The sequence below is a fragment of the Micropterus dolomieu genome, linkage group LG19 (assembly GCF_021292245.1).
Source record: "Micropterus dolomieu isolate WLL.071019.BEF.003 ecotype Adirondacks linkage group LG19, ASM2129224v1, whole genome shotgun sequence".
NCBI lineage: Eukaryota > Metazoa > Chordata > Actinopteri > Centrarchiformes > Centrarchidae > Micropterus > Micropterus dolomieu.
The window spans coordinates 33,226,117-33,240,145 of record NC_060168.1 but is presented as its reverse complement, the minus strand read 5'-3'; the positions used below and the strand labels follow the sequence as shown (position 1 = coordinate 33,240,145).

The 14,029-nt window shown below is 47.8% G+C and overlaps 2 protein-coding genes across 4 annotated transcripts in view; both read left to right on the top strand.

Moving 5' to 3' along the window:
• Window positions 1–5,731, top strand: part of LOC123957745 (cytochrome c oxidase assembly protein COX18, mitochondrial) — a 14,480-nt gene extending 8,749 nt beyond the window's left edge. For all 3 annotated transcript variants that reach the window (XM_046030781.1, XM_046030782.1, XM_046030783.1), the window contains 6 exons: window positions 1,048–1,571; window positions 2,373–2,473; window positions 3,772–3,926; window positions 4,006–4,121; window positions 4,203–4,310; window positions 4,981–5,731. In XM_046030781.1, coding sequence (XP_045886737.1) covers window positions 1,048–1,571; window positions 2,373–2,473; window positions 3,772–3,926; window positions 4,006–4,121; window positions 4,203–4,310; window positions 4,981–5,142 — 1,166 coding nt within the window. In that variant the 3' untranslated portion in view covers window positions 5,143–5,731. The remainder of the gene's footprint in view (window positions 1–1,047; window positions 1,572–2,372; window positions 2,474–3,771; window positions 3,927–4,005; window positions 4,122–4,202; window positions 4,311–4,980) is intronic.
• A 999-nt stretch (window positions 5,732–6,730) lies between these two features.
• Window positions 6,731–14,029, top strand: part of igfbp7 (insulin-like growth factor binding protein 7) — a 9,957-nt gene continuing 2,658 nt past the window's right edge. Inside the window, exons 1-4 of the mRNA XM_046030786.1 lie at window positions 6,731–7,250; window positions 9,569–9,678; window positions 11,340–11,447; window positions 13,323–13,449. Of these exons, the coding sequence (XP_045886742.1) occupies window positions 6,812–7,250; window positions 9,569–9,678; window positions 11,340–11,447; window positions 13,323–13,449 (784 nt within the window). The 5' untranslated portion in view covers window positions 6,731–6,811. The remainder of the gene's footprint in view (window positions 7,251–9,568; window positions 9,679–11,339; window positions 11,448–13,322; window positions 13,450–14,029) is intronic.

The window sequence follows — 14,029 nt, the reverse complement described above, 5'->3', positions numbered from 1 at the left end:
CCTAGGTCTGTCTCGGTCTGTGATGGTCTGTGATGGTCTGCCTCTGTCGGTCTGTGATGGTCTGTCTGTCAGTCTGTGATGGTCTGTCTCGGTCTGTCTCAGTCTGTGATGGTCTGCCTAGGTCTGTCTCGGTCTGTGATGGTCTGTGATGGTCAGTCTGTCAGTCTGTGATGGTCTGTCTCGGTCTGTCTCAGTCTGTGATGGTCTGTCTCGGTCTGTCTCGGTCTGTGATGGTCTGCCTCTGTCGGTCTGTGATGGTCAGTCTGTCAGTCTGTGATGGTCTGTCTCGGTCTGTCTCAGTCTGTGATGGTCTGTCTTGGTCTGTGATGGTCTGTGATGGTCTGCCTCTGTCGGTCTGTGATGGTCTGTGATGGTCAGTCTGTCAGTCTGTGATGGTCTGTCTCGGTCTGTCTCAGTCTGTGATGGTCTGTGATGGTCTGCCTCTGTCGGTCTGTGATGGTCTGTGATGGTCAGTCTGTCGGTCTGTGATGGTCTGTCTCAGTCTGTGATGGTCTGCCTAGGTCTGTCTCGGTCTGTCTCGGTCTGTGATGGTCTGCCTCTGTCAGTCTGTGATGGTCTGCCTCGGTCGGTCTGTCTCAGTCTGTGATGGTCTGTGATGGTCTGTGATGGTCTGCCTCGGTCGGTCTGTTGGTCTGTGATGGTCTGTCTCAGTCTGTGATGGTCTGTGATGGTCTGTCTCGGTCGGTCTGTCTCAGTCTGTGATGGTCTGTCTCGGTCTGTCTCGGTCTGTGATGGTCTGCCTCTGTCGGTCTGTGATGGTCTGCCTCGGTCGGTCTGTCTCAGTCTGTGATGGTCTGTGATGGTCTGTCTCGGTCTGTCTCGGTCTGTGATGGTCTGCCTCTGTCGGTCTGTGATGGTCTGCCTCGGTCGGTCTGTCTCAGTCTGTGATGGTCTGTGTCGGTCTTTGTCGCTCTCACCTGATGATGAAAATGAAACGGTTTTACTGATCGTTTGTTTTCTTTAAGTTCAGGACAGATTTACGATCCTAAACTTGTCTTTAATCCTGTTTGTCTCTTCATGTTTCAGGGGGGGCCGTCATGTTGACTGTGGGGGGGTTGGCGAGGTCTGGCATCCTGCAGCTCCGCCTCCTGGAGCTTCCTGTACGAGAAGTCTGTTCTGCTGCTTTCAACAGGAAGTCACCTTCACCTTTTCACAACTGCTCTGCACCCCCATCTGCTGGACTCCCTACAGTCCACTGTTACATGTCAACTGTCAGGACGGCACCAGGTGACAGGACGCTGTCACGTGTTGGAACGCTGTCAGGTTTCAGGACGCTCACAGGTCTCGGGACAACATCAGGCCTCGGGACGCCGTCAGGTGTGAGGAGGCTCTCGGGTGGTGGTGGTGGTGGTGATGACGGTGCAGGTGCAGCCGGCTGGTACAGCAGCCTCTCGGACTCGGCTCCTGTTCACCTGTGTGAACACTTCCTGGTGAGCGTGCAGCAGGCGAGCGGGCTGCCGTGGTGGCTGAGCATCATCGTGACAACACTGTCGGTCAGGACGCTCGTCACTCTGCCGCTCGCCGCCTACCAGATGGTCGTCATCGCCAAGGTGAGTGATGGCTGACAGGACGGGGAGGGTTAACTGGAGCTCCGGGTATATTTTCTGTTTGAAAACTGACTGAAACTTAATTGATTGTTGAAATAGCTGCAGATGGAACTCAGCTTCAGTTTCTTTATATATTTATTTACTGAGCAACATTACAACGGGTCTCTGAGCTCACTGAAGTCGAGTTAGTAACGTGCATTAATGGGTGAGGTTGCATACAGAGGGAGAGAAAGACGAGGAGAGCAGAGCTCAGTGCATCATGGGAAATCACCCATTGACTTTTTCGAGCAGCCTGATAATAAGGAATTGCAGTAATCCAGCCTAGAAGTAACAAATGCATGGACTAGTTTTTCTGCATCATTTTTAGACAGGATGTTCCTGATTTTCGCAATATTACGTAGGTGAAAAAAGGCGGTCTTTGAAATTTGCTTAATGTGAGACTTAAACGACATGTCCTGATCAAAGATAACTCCAAGATTCCTCACAGTGGTGCTGGAGGCCAGGGCGATGCCATCCAGGGAAACTATATCTTTAGATAATGCATCACGGAGGCGCTTGGGCCCCAGAGTTTAACTTCAGGACTGAGAGCCACAGACAGGAAGTCAGACAGGTCGCTGGTTTGAGTCTGAACGTGAGATTTGATGATGATGGTAAGAAAAATGAACACCAGAGTTTTAAACCTGAGATCAGAAACATGCACAGCAGAATGTTCTGGATACGTCTCTGTATATATTTTATTTCATGTGTTACTGTTCTGTGTGTGCAGCGTGAAGGGACTAAAACTTTTGTTTCGTGACCTTGCAGGTGGAGGCGCTGCAGGAGGAGATCTCGCAGCTGGCGAAGAGGCTTCGATACGAAGTTTTAGTCCGTGCGAGGGAGAGACGCTGGACAGAGAATCAGATCCGGTAAGAACTAAACGTTGTTTCACCTGTCAGCAGGTAAACAAAGGCCAACAGGGCAGCAGCACCCCTGAACTCTGAGATGGTTTTGAAAATAAAAGGAACCAGGGGTCTGCACCACGAAGCAGGATCTGAGCTTATCCAGGTAACTTCGGGGTTAACCCTGCTGGGTTTTCACCTCTTACCGGGGTAGATCGCCATGGTAACTCTATGAAAACGCCACCTGCTGACCAATCGGCTCTCTGGAAAATGACATCACCATCTGTAGGAGATCCCATCATCCTACAGAGACTGATTAAAATCCTCAGGTTCTTGTTGCCCGCAGGTTTTTACTGTAAAACTACTAACTGTTTGTCTTTAATATTGTGTATCTGCTCCCAGCCCGTTTCACACAGCCTGTCGCAGCCGTTAAAATAAACGGGGTTAATTTTTCTGACGTGAGCTGAATATTAGGAGCAGTTTGGTAGGAATATTAAAATACTAACTTTAATATGAACGTAGGCTGTTTGTTTTAGGCCGACTACAGAGACTGTAGTCATGTTCCGCCTCCTGCGACGTGGCCGCAGTAATGAGGAGAGTTTTCAGCAGCGTGAATGTTCACATTCAGTCTTTCAGCCGCTATCTGAACACATTTTACGGCATGAATGGATTTTTTGGTTTCGTTGCTTTAGAACAATGTCTGGAAATAAATATTTCCAGACATTGATATTTTGGACCCGGTCCTGTTTCTGCAGAGTTACACTTTGCTCTTTGTGAAATATGACGCTCTGCTGACGGGGGACTTGTTCATGTCTGTGATTGGTCCTCTGCTGCTGACTCCGCCTCAGTCATGTGAACGCGCTCCCGGCTGGGTCGGGAAACTCTGGGTTACGGAGTTCATAACCAGCTTCGTGGTCCCGCTTATCACGACGGGTTCGGGTTAGTGAAGCTGGCTAACTGGAAGAGATCCGGGGTATGTTGAACTGGCTTCGTGGTGCAGGCCTCTGGTCTAATGTGGTGTGGACTGAGCACAGAGAGGAACAGGGGAGGAGGAGAAGAAGAAGAGTGCTGGATTTACACAACAAGGACCTGAACCAGGACCTGAAGCGGTTGATGCAGCTTGGTAGAACATGTGTCACATGTCTGTTTCAGGCAGGTCCTTGTTTAAAGGGAGCCACAACGTCATGAATGACGTCTGTCTGAAACAAACACAGTGGAAAGACAAGAACCTGGTACCAAAGGTCTTTAAAGAGTCCAGGATCTGAGCAGAACTGGGTTACGGGTCAGTAAAGTATCACATCATGCTGTTGTGTTGTTCTGTTCAGGTTCCAGTTCAAGAAGAATCTGCGTCGAATTGTTTCTCAGCTCTACGTCAGAGACAACTGCCACCCCTTCAAAGCCAGTCTGCTGGTCTGGGTTCAGCTGCCCCTGTGGGTCAGCTTCTCCTTGGCCCTCCGAAACCTGAGTCTGGGCCAGTCCGGTAAGCTCACACTGACCCTGGATAAGTCCTGGACCAGGACTTTGTTTCTGTAACTAACGGTGGACTGTGTGTTCTGCAGCGCTGCAGTCTGAGCTGGCAGCAGGGGGCGCTCTCTGGTTCCCTGACCTCACCTTACCGGACTCCACCTGGATCCTACCGGTCTGTCTCGGACTCACCAACCTGCTCATCGTAGAGGTCAGTCTGTTCAACGTGCGTGTGATCACCTGACCCGATGATGTCATCTACCCTGACCCCCCCCCCCCCTCTCTTCTTCAGGTGTTTTCTCTTCAGAGGGTCGCCCCCTCTCGCTTCCAGAGGTTTGCGACGAACGCCATCAGAGGGTTCTCGGTGCTGATGGTCCCCATCGCTGCTACGGTCCCCTCCGTGAGTTCAAGTCTGCCGGTCTGTGTGGGAGGAAACCAGAGCAGCTGATTAGTTCAGTTTGAGGGTGCAGAGGGACACCAGGTTCAGGTGCAGACAGCAGGCGCAGGTGCAGACGACACCAGGTTCAGGTTCAGGTGCAGACGACACCAGGTTCAGGTTCAGGTGCAGACGACACCAGGTTCAGGTTCAGGTGCAGACAGCAGGTTCAGGTTCAGGTGCAGACGACACCAGGTTCAGGTTCAGGTGCAGACAGCAGGTTCAGGTTCAGGTGCAGACGACACCAGGTTCAGGCGCAGGTGCAGACGACACCAGGTTCAGGTTCAGGTGCAGACAGCAGGTTCAGGTTCAGGTGCAGACAGCAGGTTCTGAACCTGAACCTGGTCTGACTGTCCTCAGGTTTGTGTTGGATCAGCTGCAAATACTTTAATTAGCAATTCATCTGCAGATTCTTTTATCCATTTATCGTTTTGTGTATAAAATGCTTTGGTTCCCACAACCCAAGGACCCGTGTTCAGACCCGTGTTCAGACCCGTGTTCAGACCCGTGTTCAGACTGAAGGTTCTGACCCAAAGATGTTCATGTGTTTTATTGTATTGAAAGTATTGCTGCTGTCTGCTGGGCTTGACTCCTCTGATTCTAAAACCAGTTTGTTCTCTGCCCCCCCCCCCAGTCCATGGCTCTGTACTGGTTTGCCTCCAGTTTGGTTGGATTCAGTCACAACCTCCTCCTTCGGTCTCCTGCGATCCACAAAGTCCTGAAACTCCGAACTCCCAGCTCAGACTCTCCATACAGAGACCTGCTGTCTGCCTTCATCACCAAATACTGCAAATAAATACACAGACTACTGGAAGTACAAATCAAATACCCCAACTGTAAATAGTCTCAGCTACAGTCTGCCCTGCCCTACAAGCTGAAGGGGGGATTTATATATATTTCTGTAAACTACCTGAACACCGCCATGTTTGTAGTTCTTCTGTAAATCCAGTGAAAATCCTTAAATGGGACCAAAGGAGTTAAAAACAACGTTTCCGTCACCAAAACAGACATTTTCAGATCTAAATGACCAAATAAATGAAGGAGTTTTGTTCATTATTTCTCTGTAGAATCAACTAATGACCAGCTTATTATTTATAATAATTTATAGTCCAAATAAAACTGGCTGTTCAAGGTGTTTACTGCAGAGATGGAATTTTCGATATGAAAATGTCTGTTTGGGGACATAAATGTTGTTTTTAACATTTTACTTTGGGACCATTTAAGGTTTTTCACTGGACTTGAGCTACTGAGATTTACAGAAATACAAACGTGGCGGAGCTCTAAGGTCTCTGGCCATCAGAGCGTAGAAATCCTCTCACAGTGAGAACTTGTGTTGCAGACACGTGTTGACTGATTGTGTTAATAAAAGCTGTTTTCTGTCTGAACGTTAAAGTTTCGTCTCTTTTATGGATAAAATCGATCGTTAACATTAAACTCTGTGACGTTAAGAGTTAATCTGTGATTCTCTGTGTGAGCAGCTTCATCCTGTTTGAACAATAACAGGAAGAAACAGCGTGACCTCCGACCCCAACATTTCCTGTTTGTTAGTTTCCCACCGACAAGCTGACGCTCAGGAAGTCCAAACGTCTCGACATCGTCTCCAGAACCTCAGCGGGCCGTTTTAAAGATGATCTTTATTACCTGACGGGTACCACTCACACTGCATCAGAAGACAGTAGAGTGGGTCTGGACTGGTCTGGACTGTTCTGTACTGGTCTGGACTGGACTGGACTGGTCTGGCTCCTCCCCCTCAGGCTGGAGGGACTACACAATCCCACTCAGCTAAACTACATTAACCAGGCCGTCTGCAGTAAAGCCATCCCAGAGGCCCCGCCCCCTCGTCCTGTCACTCACTTCAGGGTTGCTGATGCTGGTCTTGTCATCACTACAGCTGATCAGATTCAACCTGGTTCTGCTTTTAAGTTCATTCATTAGGACTCTGAAACCACCTGGAGGACTTTCACGTCCTCAGTGGACTCAAACACAGACAGAAAGAAAATACTGGACTGGTTTCAGAATCTGACCTGTTGGCCTTTGTTGTCTGATAAGTTCTTAATCTTTATGGATCAATGAACACGTGGAAGCGCCTCCTCTCTGAAAACACAAAATAAAAAGTAGAAAAGATGAAAATTTAAAATTCTTCATAGAATCAATCTGTTAATCCGTTTCCAACATTCATCCAGACCTTTTCCATTTTAATTAAGCTCCTTTTGTTCTGCGGGATTTAGTGATCAGCTGATATGCAGACGTCAGAGTGACGTGTTGTTTCAGATCCATCTGATTATTGATGAAGCAGAAAGCGTTAATCAGAAAGTTCTCAGTAGCTTGTTCAGTCAGAGTTCCTCCTACTCTGGGATCAGGTCTTGATCTAAGAGGCGGAGCCCGCAGAGAAACGGCTCTGAGTTTGCAGATCAGGTCTCATTGAGTTCAGACCGCGACGCTGTTCGGATCCACATCAGACCACCATGAGGTCTTTCGCTGTCTTTCTGTGTCTGGTTCCGGTTCTGTCGCTGCCCTCGGTCCTCCCGCTCCGGTTCTCGGCGGGTCCTGGCTGCGGGCCGTGTGACCCGTCTCAGTGCGCTCCTCTCCCGGCGGAGGGCTGCCCCGCAGGCTCTCTGCGGGACTCCTGCGGCTGCTGCTCCGTGTGCGCTGCCGCAGAGGGAGAGCTGTGCGGCGGCCGCCGCGCGGCAGCGCGCCGCTGCGGCTCCGGACTGGAATGCGTCAAAAGCGACGCGGACAAGAAGAACAAGCTGGGCGTCTGCACCTGCAAGAGCAACCACCAGGTGTGTGGGACAGACGGAGTGACGTACAGGAACGGCTGCGCACTGAAGAGCGCCAGCCTGACAGCACAGACTGAGGGCAAAGAACCCATCAACATCCAGAACAAAGGCCGCTGCCCCACAGGTGAGACACACAGGTGACTCTGTGAGACACAGATGAGACACACAGGTGAGACACAGGTGAGACACACAGGTGACTCTGAGACACACGGGTGAGACACAGGTGAGACACACAGGTGACTCTGAGACACACAGGTGAGACACAGGTGAGACACACAGGTGACTCTGAGACACACAGGTGAGACTCAGGTGAGACACACAGGAGACTCTGAGACACACAGGTGAGACACACAGGTGACTCTGAGACACACAGGTGAGACACAGATGAGACACACAGGTGAGACACAGGTGAGACACACAGGTGACTCTGAGACACACGGGTGAGACACAGGTGAGACACACAGGTGAGACACACAGGAGACTCTCAGACACACAGGTGAGACACAGATGAGACACACAGGTGAGACACACAGGTGAGACACACAGGTGACTCTGAGACACACAGGTGACTCTGAGACACACAGGTGAGACTCAGGTGAGACACACAGGAGACTCTGAGACACACAGGTGAGACACACAGGTGACTCTGAGACACACAGGTGAGACACAGATGAGACACACAGGTGAGACACAGGTGAGACACACAGGTGACTCTGAGACACACGGGTGAGACACAGGTGAGACACACAGGTGAGACACACAGGAGACTCTCAGACACACAGGTGAGACACAGATGAGACACACAGGTGAGACACACAGGTGAGACACACAGGTGACTCTGAGACACACAGGTGACTCTGAGACACACAGGTGAGACTCAGGTGAGACACACAGGAGACTCTGAGACACACAGGTGAGACACACAGGTGACTCTGAGACACACAGGTGAGACACAGATGAGACACACAGGTGAGACACAGGTGAGACACACAGGTGACTCTGAGACACACGGGTGAGACACAGGTGAGACACACAGGTGAGACACACAGGAGACTCTCAGACACACAGGTGAGACACAGATGAGACACACAGGTGAGACACACAGGTGAGACACACAGGTGACTCTGAGACACACAGGTGACTCTGAGACACACAGGTGAGACTCAGGTGAGACACACAGGAGACTCTGAGACACACAGGTGAGACACACAGGTGACTCTGAGACACACAGGTGAGACACAGATGAGACACACAGGTGAGACACAGGTGAGACACACAGGTGACTCTGAGACACACGGGTGAGACACAGGTGAGACACACAGGTGAGACACACAGGAGACTCTGAGACACACAGGTGAGACACAGATGAGACACACAGGTGAGACACACAGGTGAGACACACAGGTGACTCTGAGACACACAGGTGAGACACAGATGAGACACACAGGTGAGACACACAGGTGAGACACACAGGAGACTCTGAGACACACGGGTGAGACACAGGTGAGACACACAGGTGACTCTGAGACACACAGGAGACTCTGAGACACACAGGTGAGACACAAGTGAGACACACAGGTGACTCTGTGAGACACAGGTGAGACACACAGGAGACTGAGACACACGGGTGAGACACAGGTGAGACACACAGGTGACTCTGAGACACACAGGTGAGACACACAGATGACTCTGAGACACACAGGTGAGACACACAGGAGACTCAGACACACAGGTGAGACTCAGGTGAGACACACAGGTGACTCTGAGACACAGTCTTTGTGCTAAGCTAGGCTCGTCTTTTGACTGAAAGCAAAACTTTATTTTATTTTGTATTTTATTTGAAGTGATATTCAAATGAACAAATAATTTTTATCATTTATAAAAGTCAGTTTTTATTACAACAGAGTTTAATGATAAATGAAACTGGTCCGTTCTTCTCTAGAAACCAATAAAGTTTAGTGGAACATTTCCTCGTGTTGCTTCTCTGTTAATAATATTACCCAGAGTTCTGTGTGAAACATGCAGTGATTTAACTCTGTGATGAAGTTTGAACATTAAAACTCTGTAAACAGAAACAGAAGTTCAGTTTACATCATATTTTCAGTATTAATCAGAGACATTTTGCTTTGTGTTTTTATGGTTGAACTGAAGTTGAACGGGTTCCTGTTTACCCCGCTGGCAGTAACAGACAGTGAGGGATGATAATCCACCTTCATCCCTCTGAAAACACTGAATTCCTTTCTACATGAAAACCCACATCGAGCACGCTCACAGCAAACTGAATTCCTCTGAGTCACCGAGGGTTTTCTCTCTGATGGATTCCTGCGACCTGTTTCATCCTGTTTCAGACTGACGTGCAAACGTCTCTGCAACCAAACTTCATGTTGATAATCCTTGATTTTACTGTCTCTGACCTGTGTGTCTCTGTCTGTCTGCCTGCAGCTCCGCTCATCGTCACTCCTCCAGGTGAGGTCTACAATGTGAGCGGCTCTCAGGTGTACCTGAGCTGTGAGGCGGTGGGCGTGCCCACACCTGTCCTCACCTGGAAGAGGGTGAGTTTTTCTGCAGCTCATCAGTTACTTTAAAAAGAGAAACATCAGGTTGTGAAGAGAAAAGTTTCTCCTCCCTAATAAAATAAAACTATAAATATAATCTTCAGAATTTGCAGCCCGGCTGCAGGATGAAATATAAAGATGTGATTCGCCTGAGCTGCGGCGTCGCGACTCTACGTCCCTCTTCCTGTTTCTGCTCATTTCCTGTTTCCTGCTTGTAGAAACAATAAGAGTCTGCTGAGCTCCACCTGGAAACATTAAACAGGAAATAAAATCTGTTTCACAGCCAAGAGGCTCTAATGTTAAACTAGAGGAACAGAGGGATGGAGGGACGAAGGTCTTCAACAGGTGACACATGGAGATATAACCTGAGACAAACGCACCAATCAGAGGACAGCAGCATCATCAAACTAACTTAATGAGGTCTGCTGATTCGTTATTTATTTACTTATCAATCAAAACTTTAACAAGTTTAAAAAAGTAAACAATATTAAAATAAGTAGAAGAATTTGATAATTAAAAATACATTTTATATTTTCATATTAAATCAGTCGGCTCACATTTCAGGTCGATTCATGATGAGACTCTGTTTGGAACAAAGAGTCAGCTGATCCTGTAAACTTTATCACATGTTAACGTTACACGTATGAGACATTCGGTTAGCAGTTATCAATCTGCGTCCCTGTGAGAGTATAGCTGTGGGAACATCAGGTTAATTAGAGGTGAGACAATGATGATGATGCTCAATACTGAGTCACTTTGAACATTTAACACTTAGTTTCCTGCATTCTGGAGACATTTTCTGCATCGATTTATCACAGAAATGTTTTTCTTTATATGAAGGGAAACACTGAATTCAGGCGGAATATGATGCAGTAATCAGCAGCTTGTTTTTTTTAGCTGACGTTGCTTTTTTAGTTAGTTTGTTTCTTCTGTATTTACATTGCATGTATTTTCTCAAAGCATTTTCTTTTGTTAGTTAACATTTCTTGTCACTATTTTTCAGAACATTTTCAACAATTGCTTTGTTAAATGTTCCCAGCGTAAATGACACCTGTGGCATCAGACGTTTGATAACGAATGTTTGGGGAAATCAAAGCAATGATGTAAATAAAAAGTCTTAGACAAGCGCCGACACATAAAAATATTAATAAACCCGGAAAATTTCAGCCTGAAACATCTAGAAACAGGAGTGTGACAGTAAGCATGTGGACGGCAAGCAAAACAACAACAACAAACCAAAAAACAAAGCGAGGACAGACCTGAGCAGCAGGACAACAGTCCTAAATTTAGCGCTTTTTAAACTTTGGTTTCAGACGTCCTGAAGAAAATAAAAGTTGTTCAATGTTTGGAGATACTGATGTTCTGACTGAGCTGTAGCTACAGAGGGCTGGAGAGAGGCCAACACTTCTCCTGGTGAGCTCATGTTACCTGCAGCCTCAGGTGTTCCAGGTGTTCCAGGTGTTCCAGGTGTCTGTCAGCAGGGCCTCCTCTGCAGGTCCAGACTCAGTTTGTTGACTTTAGATCAGATCGACTAAAGAACGAGCTGTAGCCTGTTTCTGATTCTCCAACCAACTCAAACCTTAAAGCGGCAGAGACTCAGTGCTGCTCTGTCCGAACTCCTGATGATGATGATGATGATGCCGGGTGTCTTCCTTCAGGTCCTCAGTGGGAAGAAGAGGATGGAGCTTCTTCCTGGAGACAGAGACAACTTGGCGATTCAGACGAGAGGAGGACCAGAGAAGCATGAAGTGACCGGCTGGGTGCTGGTGAGTGACACACATTCATATATATCTGTACAGAATCTCACAAAGTGAGTCCACCCCTCACGTATTTGTAAATATCTGATTCTATCTTTTCATGTTCAACACTGAAGAAATTGCACTTTGCTCCAATGTAAAGCACTGAGTGTGCAGCTTGTAAATTTGATGTCCCCTCAAAATAACACATCACACAGCCATTAATGACTAAACCGCTGGCAACAACAGTGAGGACACCCCTAAGTGAAAATGTCCTGATTGGGCCCAATCAGCCATTCGTTAGTGTTATCAGGTCTCAGGTGTGAACGGGGAGCAGGTGTGTTAAATTTGGTGTTACCGCTCTCACACTCACTTATACTGGTGACTGGAAGTTCAACATGGCACCTCATGACAAAGAACTGTCTGAGGATCTGAAACTAAGAACGGCTGCTCTACATAAAGATGTCCGAGGCTATAAGAAGACCGCCAAGACCCTGAAACTGAGCTGCAGCAGTACCAGAAGCTGGGTGGCGGGCTGAGTGAGGTAGGACCTGATTTTTCTGATGTTGTATAGAGCAAAGCGGCACGACCGAGAGACAGTAGCAACGTGGTCTGAAAAGGACAGCTGGTCGTCAACCCTGACACCCGAGTTTCTCACCACCCTGGTTGGAGTGATGGTTGAGGAGTCAGTTTGTAGTTTGATGTTATGGTGGATAGATTGCTTGGCTGGAATGACCAAGAGTTCAGTCTTAGAGAGGTTTAGTTGAAGGTGGCGAGCCTTCATCCATGCAGATATGTCTGAGAGACAGTCCGTGATCCGCGCCGAGACGGTGGGGTTGTCTGGCGGGAAGGATAGGTAGAGTTGCGTATCGTCTGCGTAGCAGCGGTGAGAGAAGCTGTGCGAGCGAATGATCGGCCCCAGTGAGGTGGTGTAAATTGAGAAGGGCCCTAGCACTGAGCCTTGGGGCCCCCCTGTGGAGAGGCAGTGGGAGAAGGATAATTGTCCTCGCCACAAAACCTTGTAGGAACGTCCCGAGAGGTAGGATTCGAACCACAGGAGTGCTTTACTCGAGATGCCCATTGCTGAGGAGCGGAGAGCAGGATCCTGTGGTTGACTGTATCAAAGGCAGCTGATCGGTCAAGCAGGCTAAGCACCGAGGATTGGGCTGCAGCTTTAGCTGACCTTAGGGCTTCTGTTACAGACAGAAGAGCCGTTTGGTGGAAGTGAAACTGGTCGATAGTTCTCAACTTGAGTTGGGTCAAGTGAGGGCTTTTTAACCTGAGCCCTTTTGAAAGTGGTCGGGAATGTTCCTGAAGCCAGAGAAGTATTTATCACGAGTTATCGGCGGCACCGCAGTAGGAGATGTTATTAATATCCTATATCATTCTGTATTTTTCTTCTCGGCTCCTGCTGAAGATGTAAATCTTTAAACAGATAAAAAGTTTCATGTTCAAACAGAAACAGCTGCTTTCTTTAGTGTCTTTCAAACAAAAGGAGGAAGTAGAGTATCTGTCAGGGACTACTTTCAGCGGCGGATGAATCCACAGGTGCTGTAGTGAGAGTTTGGGGCAGCTGGACGATGTTTGTGGGACTGAGTCAGATTAAACTACTGTGTTCATGGTGATGATGAACATGTGACCAGGTGCAGCAGCGAGGCTCCGGGTCTCTTTTACTAGGAGCTTACCTGTAGCATCGTGGCCCAGTGTGACGGGAACAGCTACAGGAACATAAATACCTGAACCTCTCGCTTTGTTTTAAATTCTGAACATCTGGAAACAAACTCAGAAACAAGTTTCAGTGTTACACGAGCACTGAGGGCGAACGACTTTAGTGACAGGAAGTGATGTCATGACTTCAGCTGTCTGTTGGACCAATCTCCATCACCGACAGTGTTTTCATTCCAGATCTCCCCTCTGACCAAAGACGAAGAAGGATCCTACGAGTGTCACGCCGCCAACTCCCAAGGAGAAGCTTCAGCTGTCGGCGCCATTCACCTGGTCGAGTCCATCGACGACATCATCATCAAGAAAGGTAACGACAACAACACAAACATACGACATAAAGTACACCACAAACATACAAACAGACTGCTTTACCAACCAACTATACACACTGATGAAGATAACACCGCTAACAGAGCTAACAAAGCTTAACACTGCTAACAGAGCTAATGCTGCTAACAGATCTAAAAAGCTAACACTGCTAACAAAGTTAACACTGCTAACAGAGCTAACAAAGCTAACAAATCAAAACAGAGCTAACATTGCTAACATAGCTAATGAAGCTAACACCGCTAACACTCCTAGCAGTTTAGTTTAGTTTAGTTTATTTGTTTAGCACGTTTGGTACAAGTCCAGAACAATGCAAGGAGGGAACGAAGCCAGACTAGGCTTGTACAGAGTTCCACTCCTTTTCCCATATTAAGTCACGAGATATGCAGACTAAGCATCAAAGTAGAAGAAAAAGAACAACAACAAAAAACAGAACACACAAGAAAAAATAAATAAATAAATAAATAAACAACAAGCGATAGAAAGCAATTCAATACAAACCAACAATACTTAGAAAAAGAAAAGAAAAAAAAAACTACATAAAGGCATCAAGCTAGCAG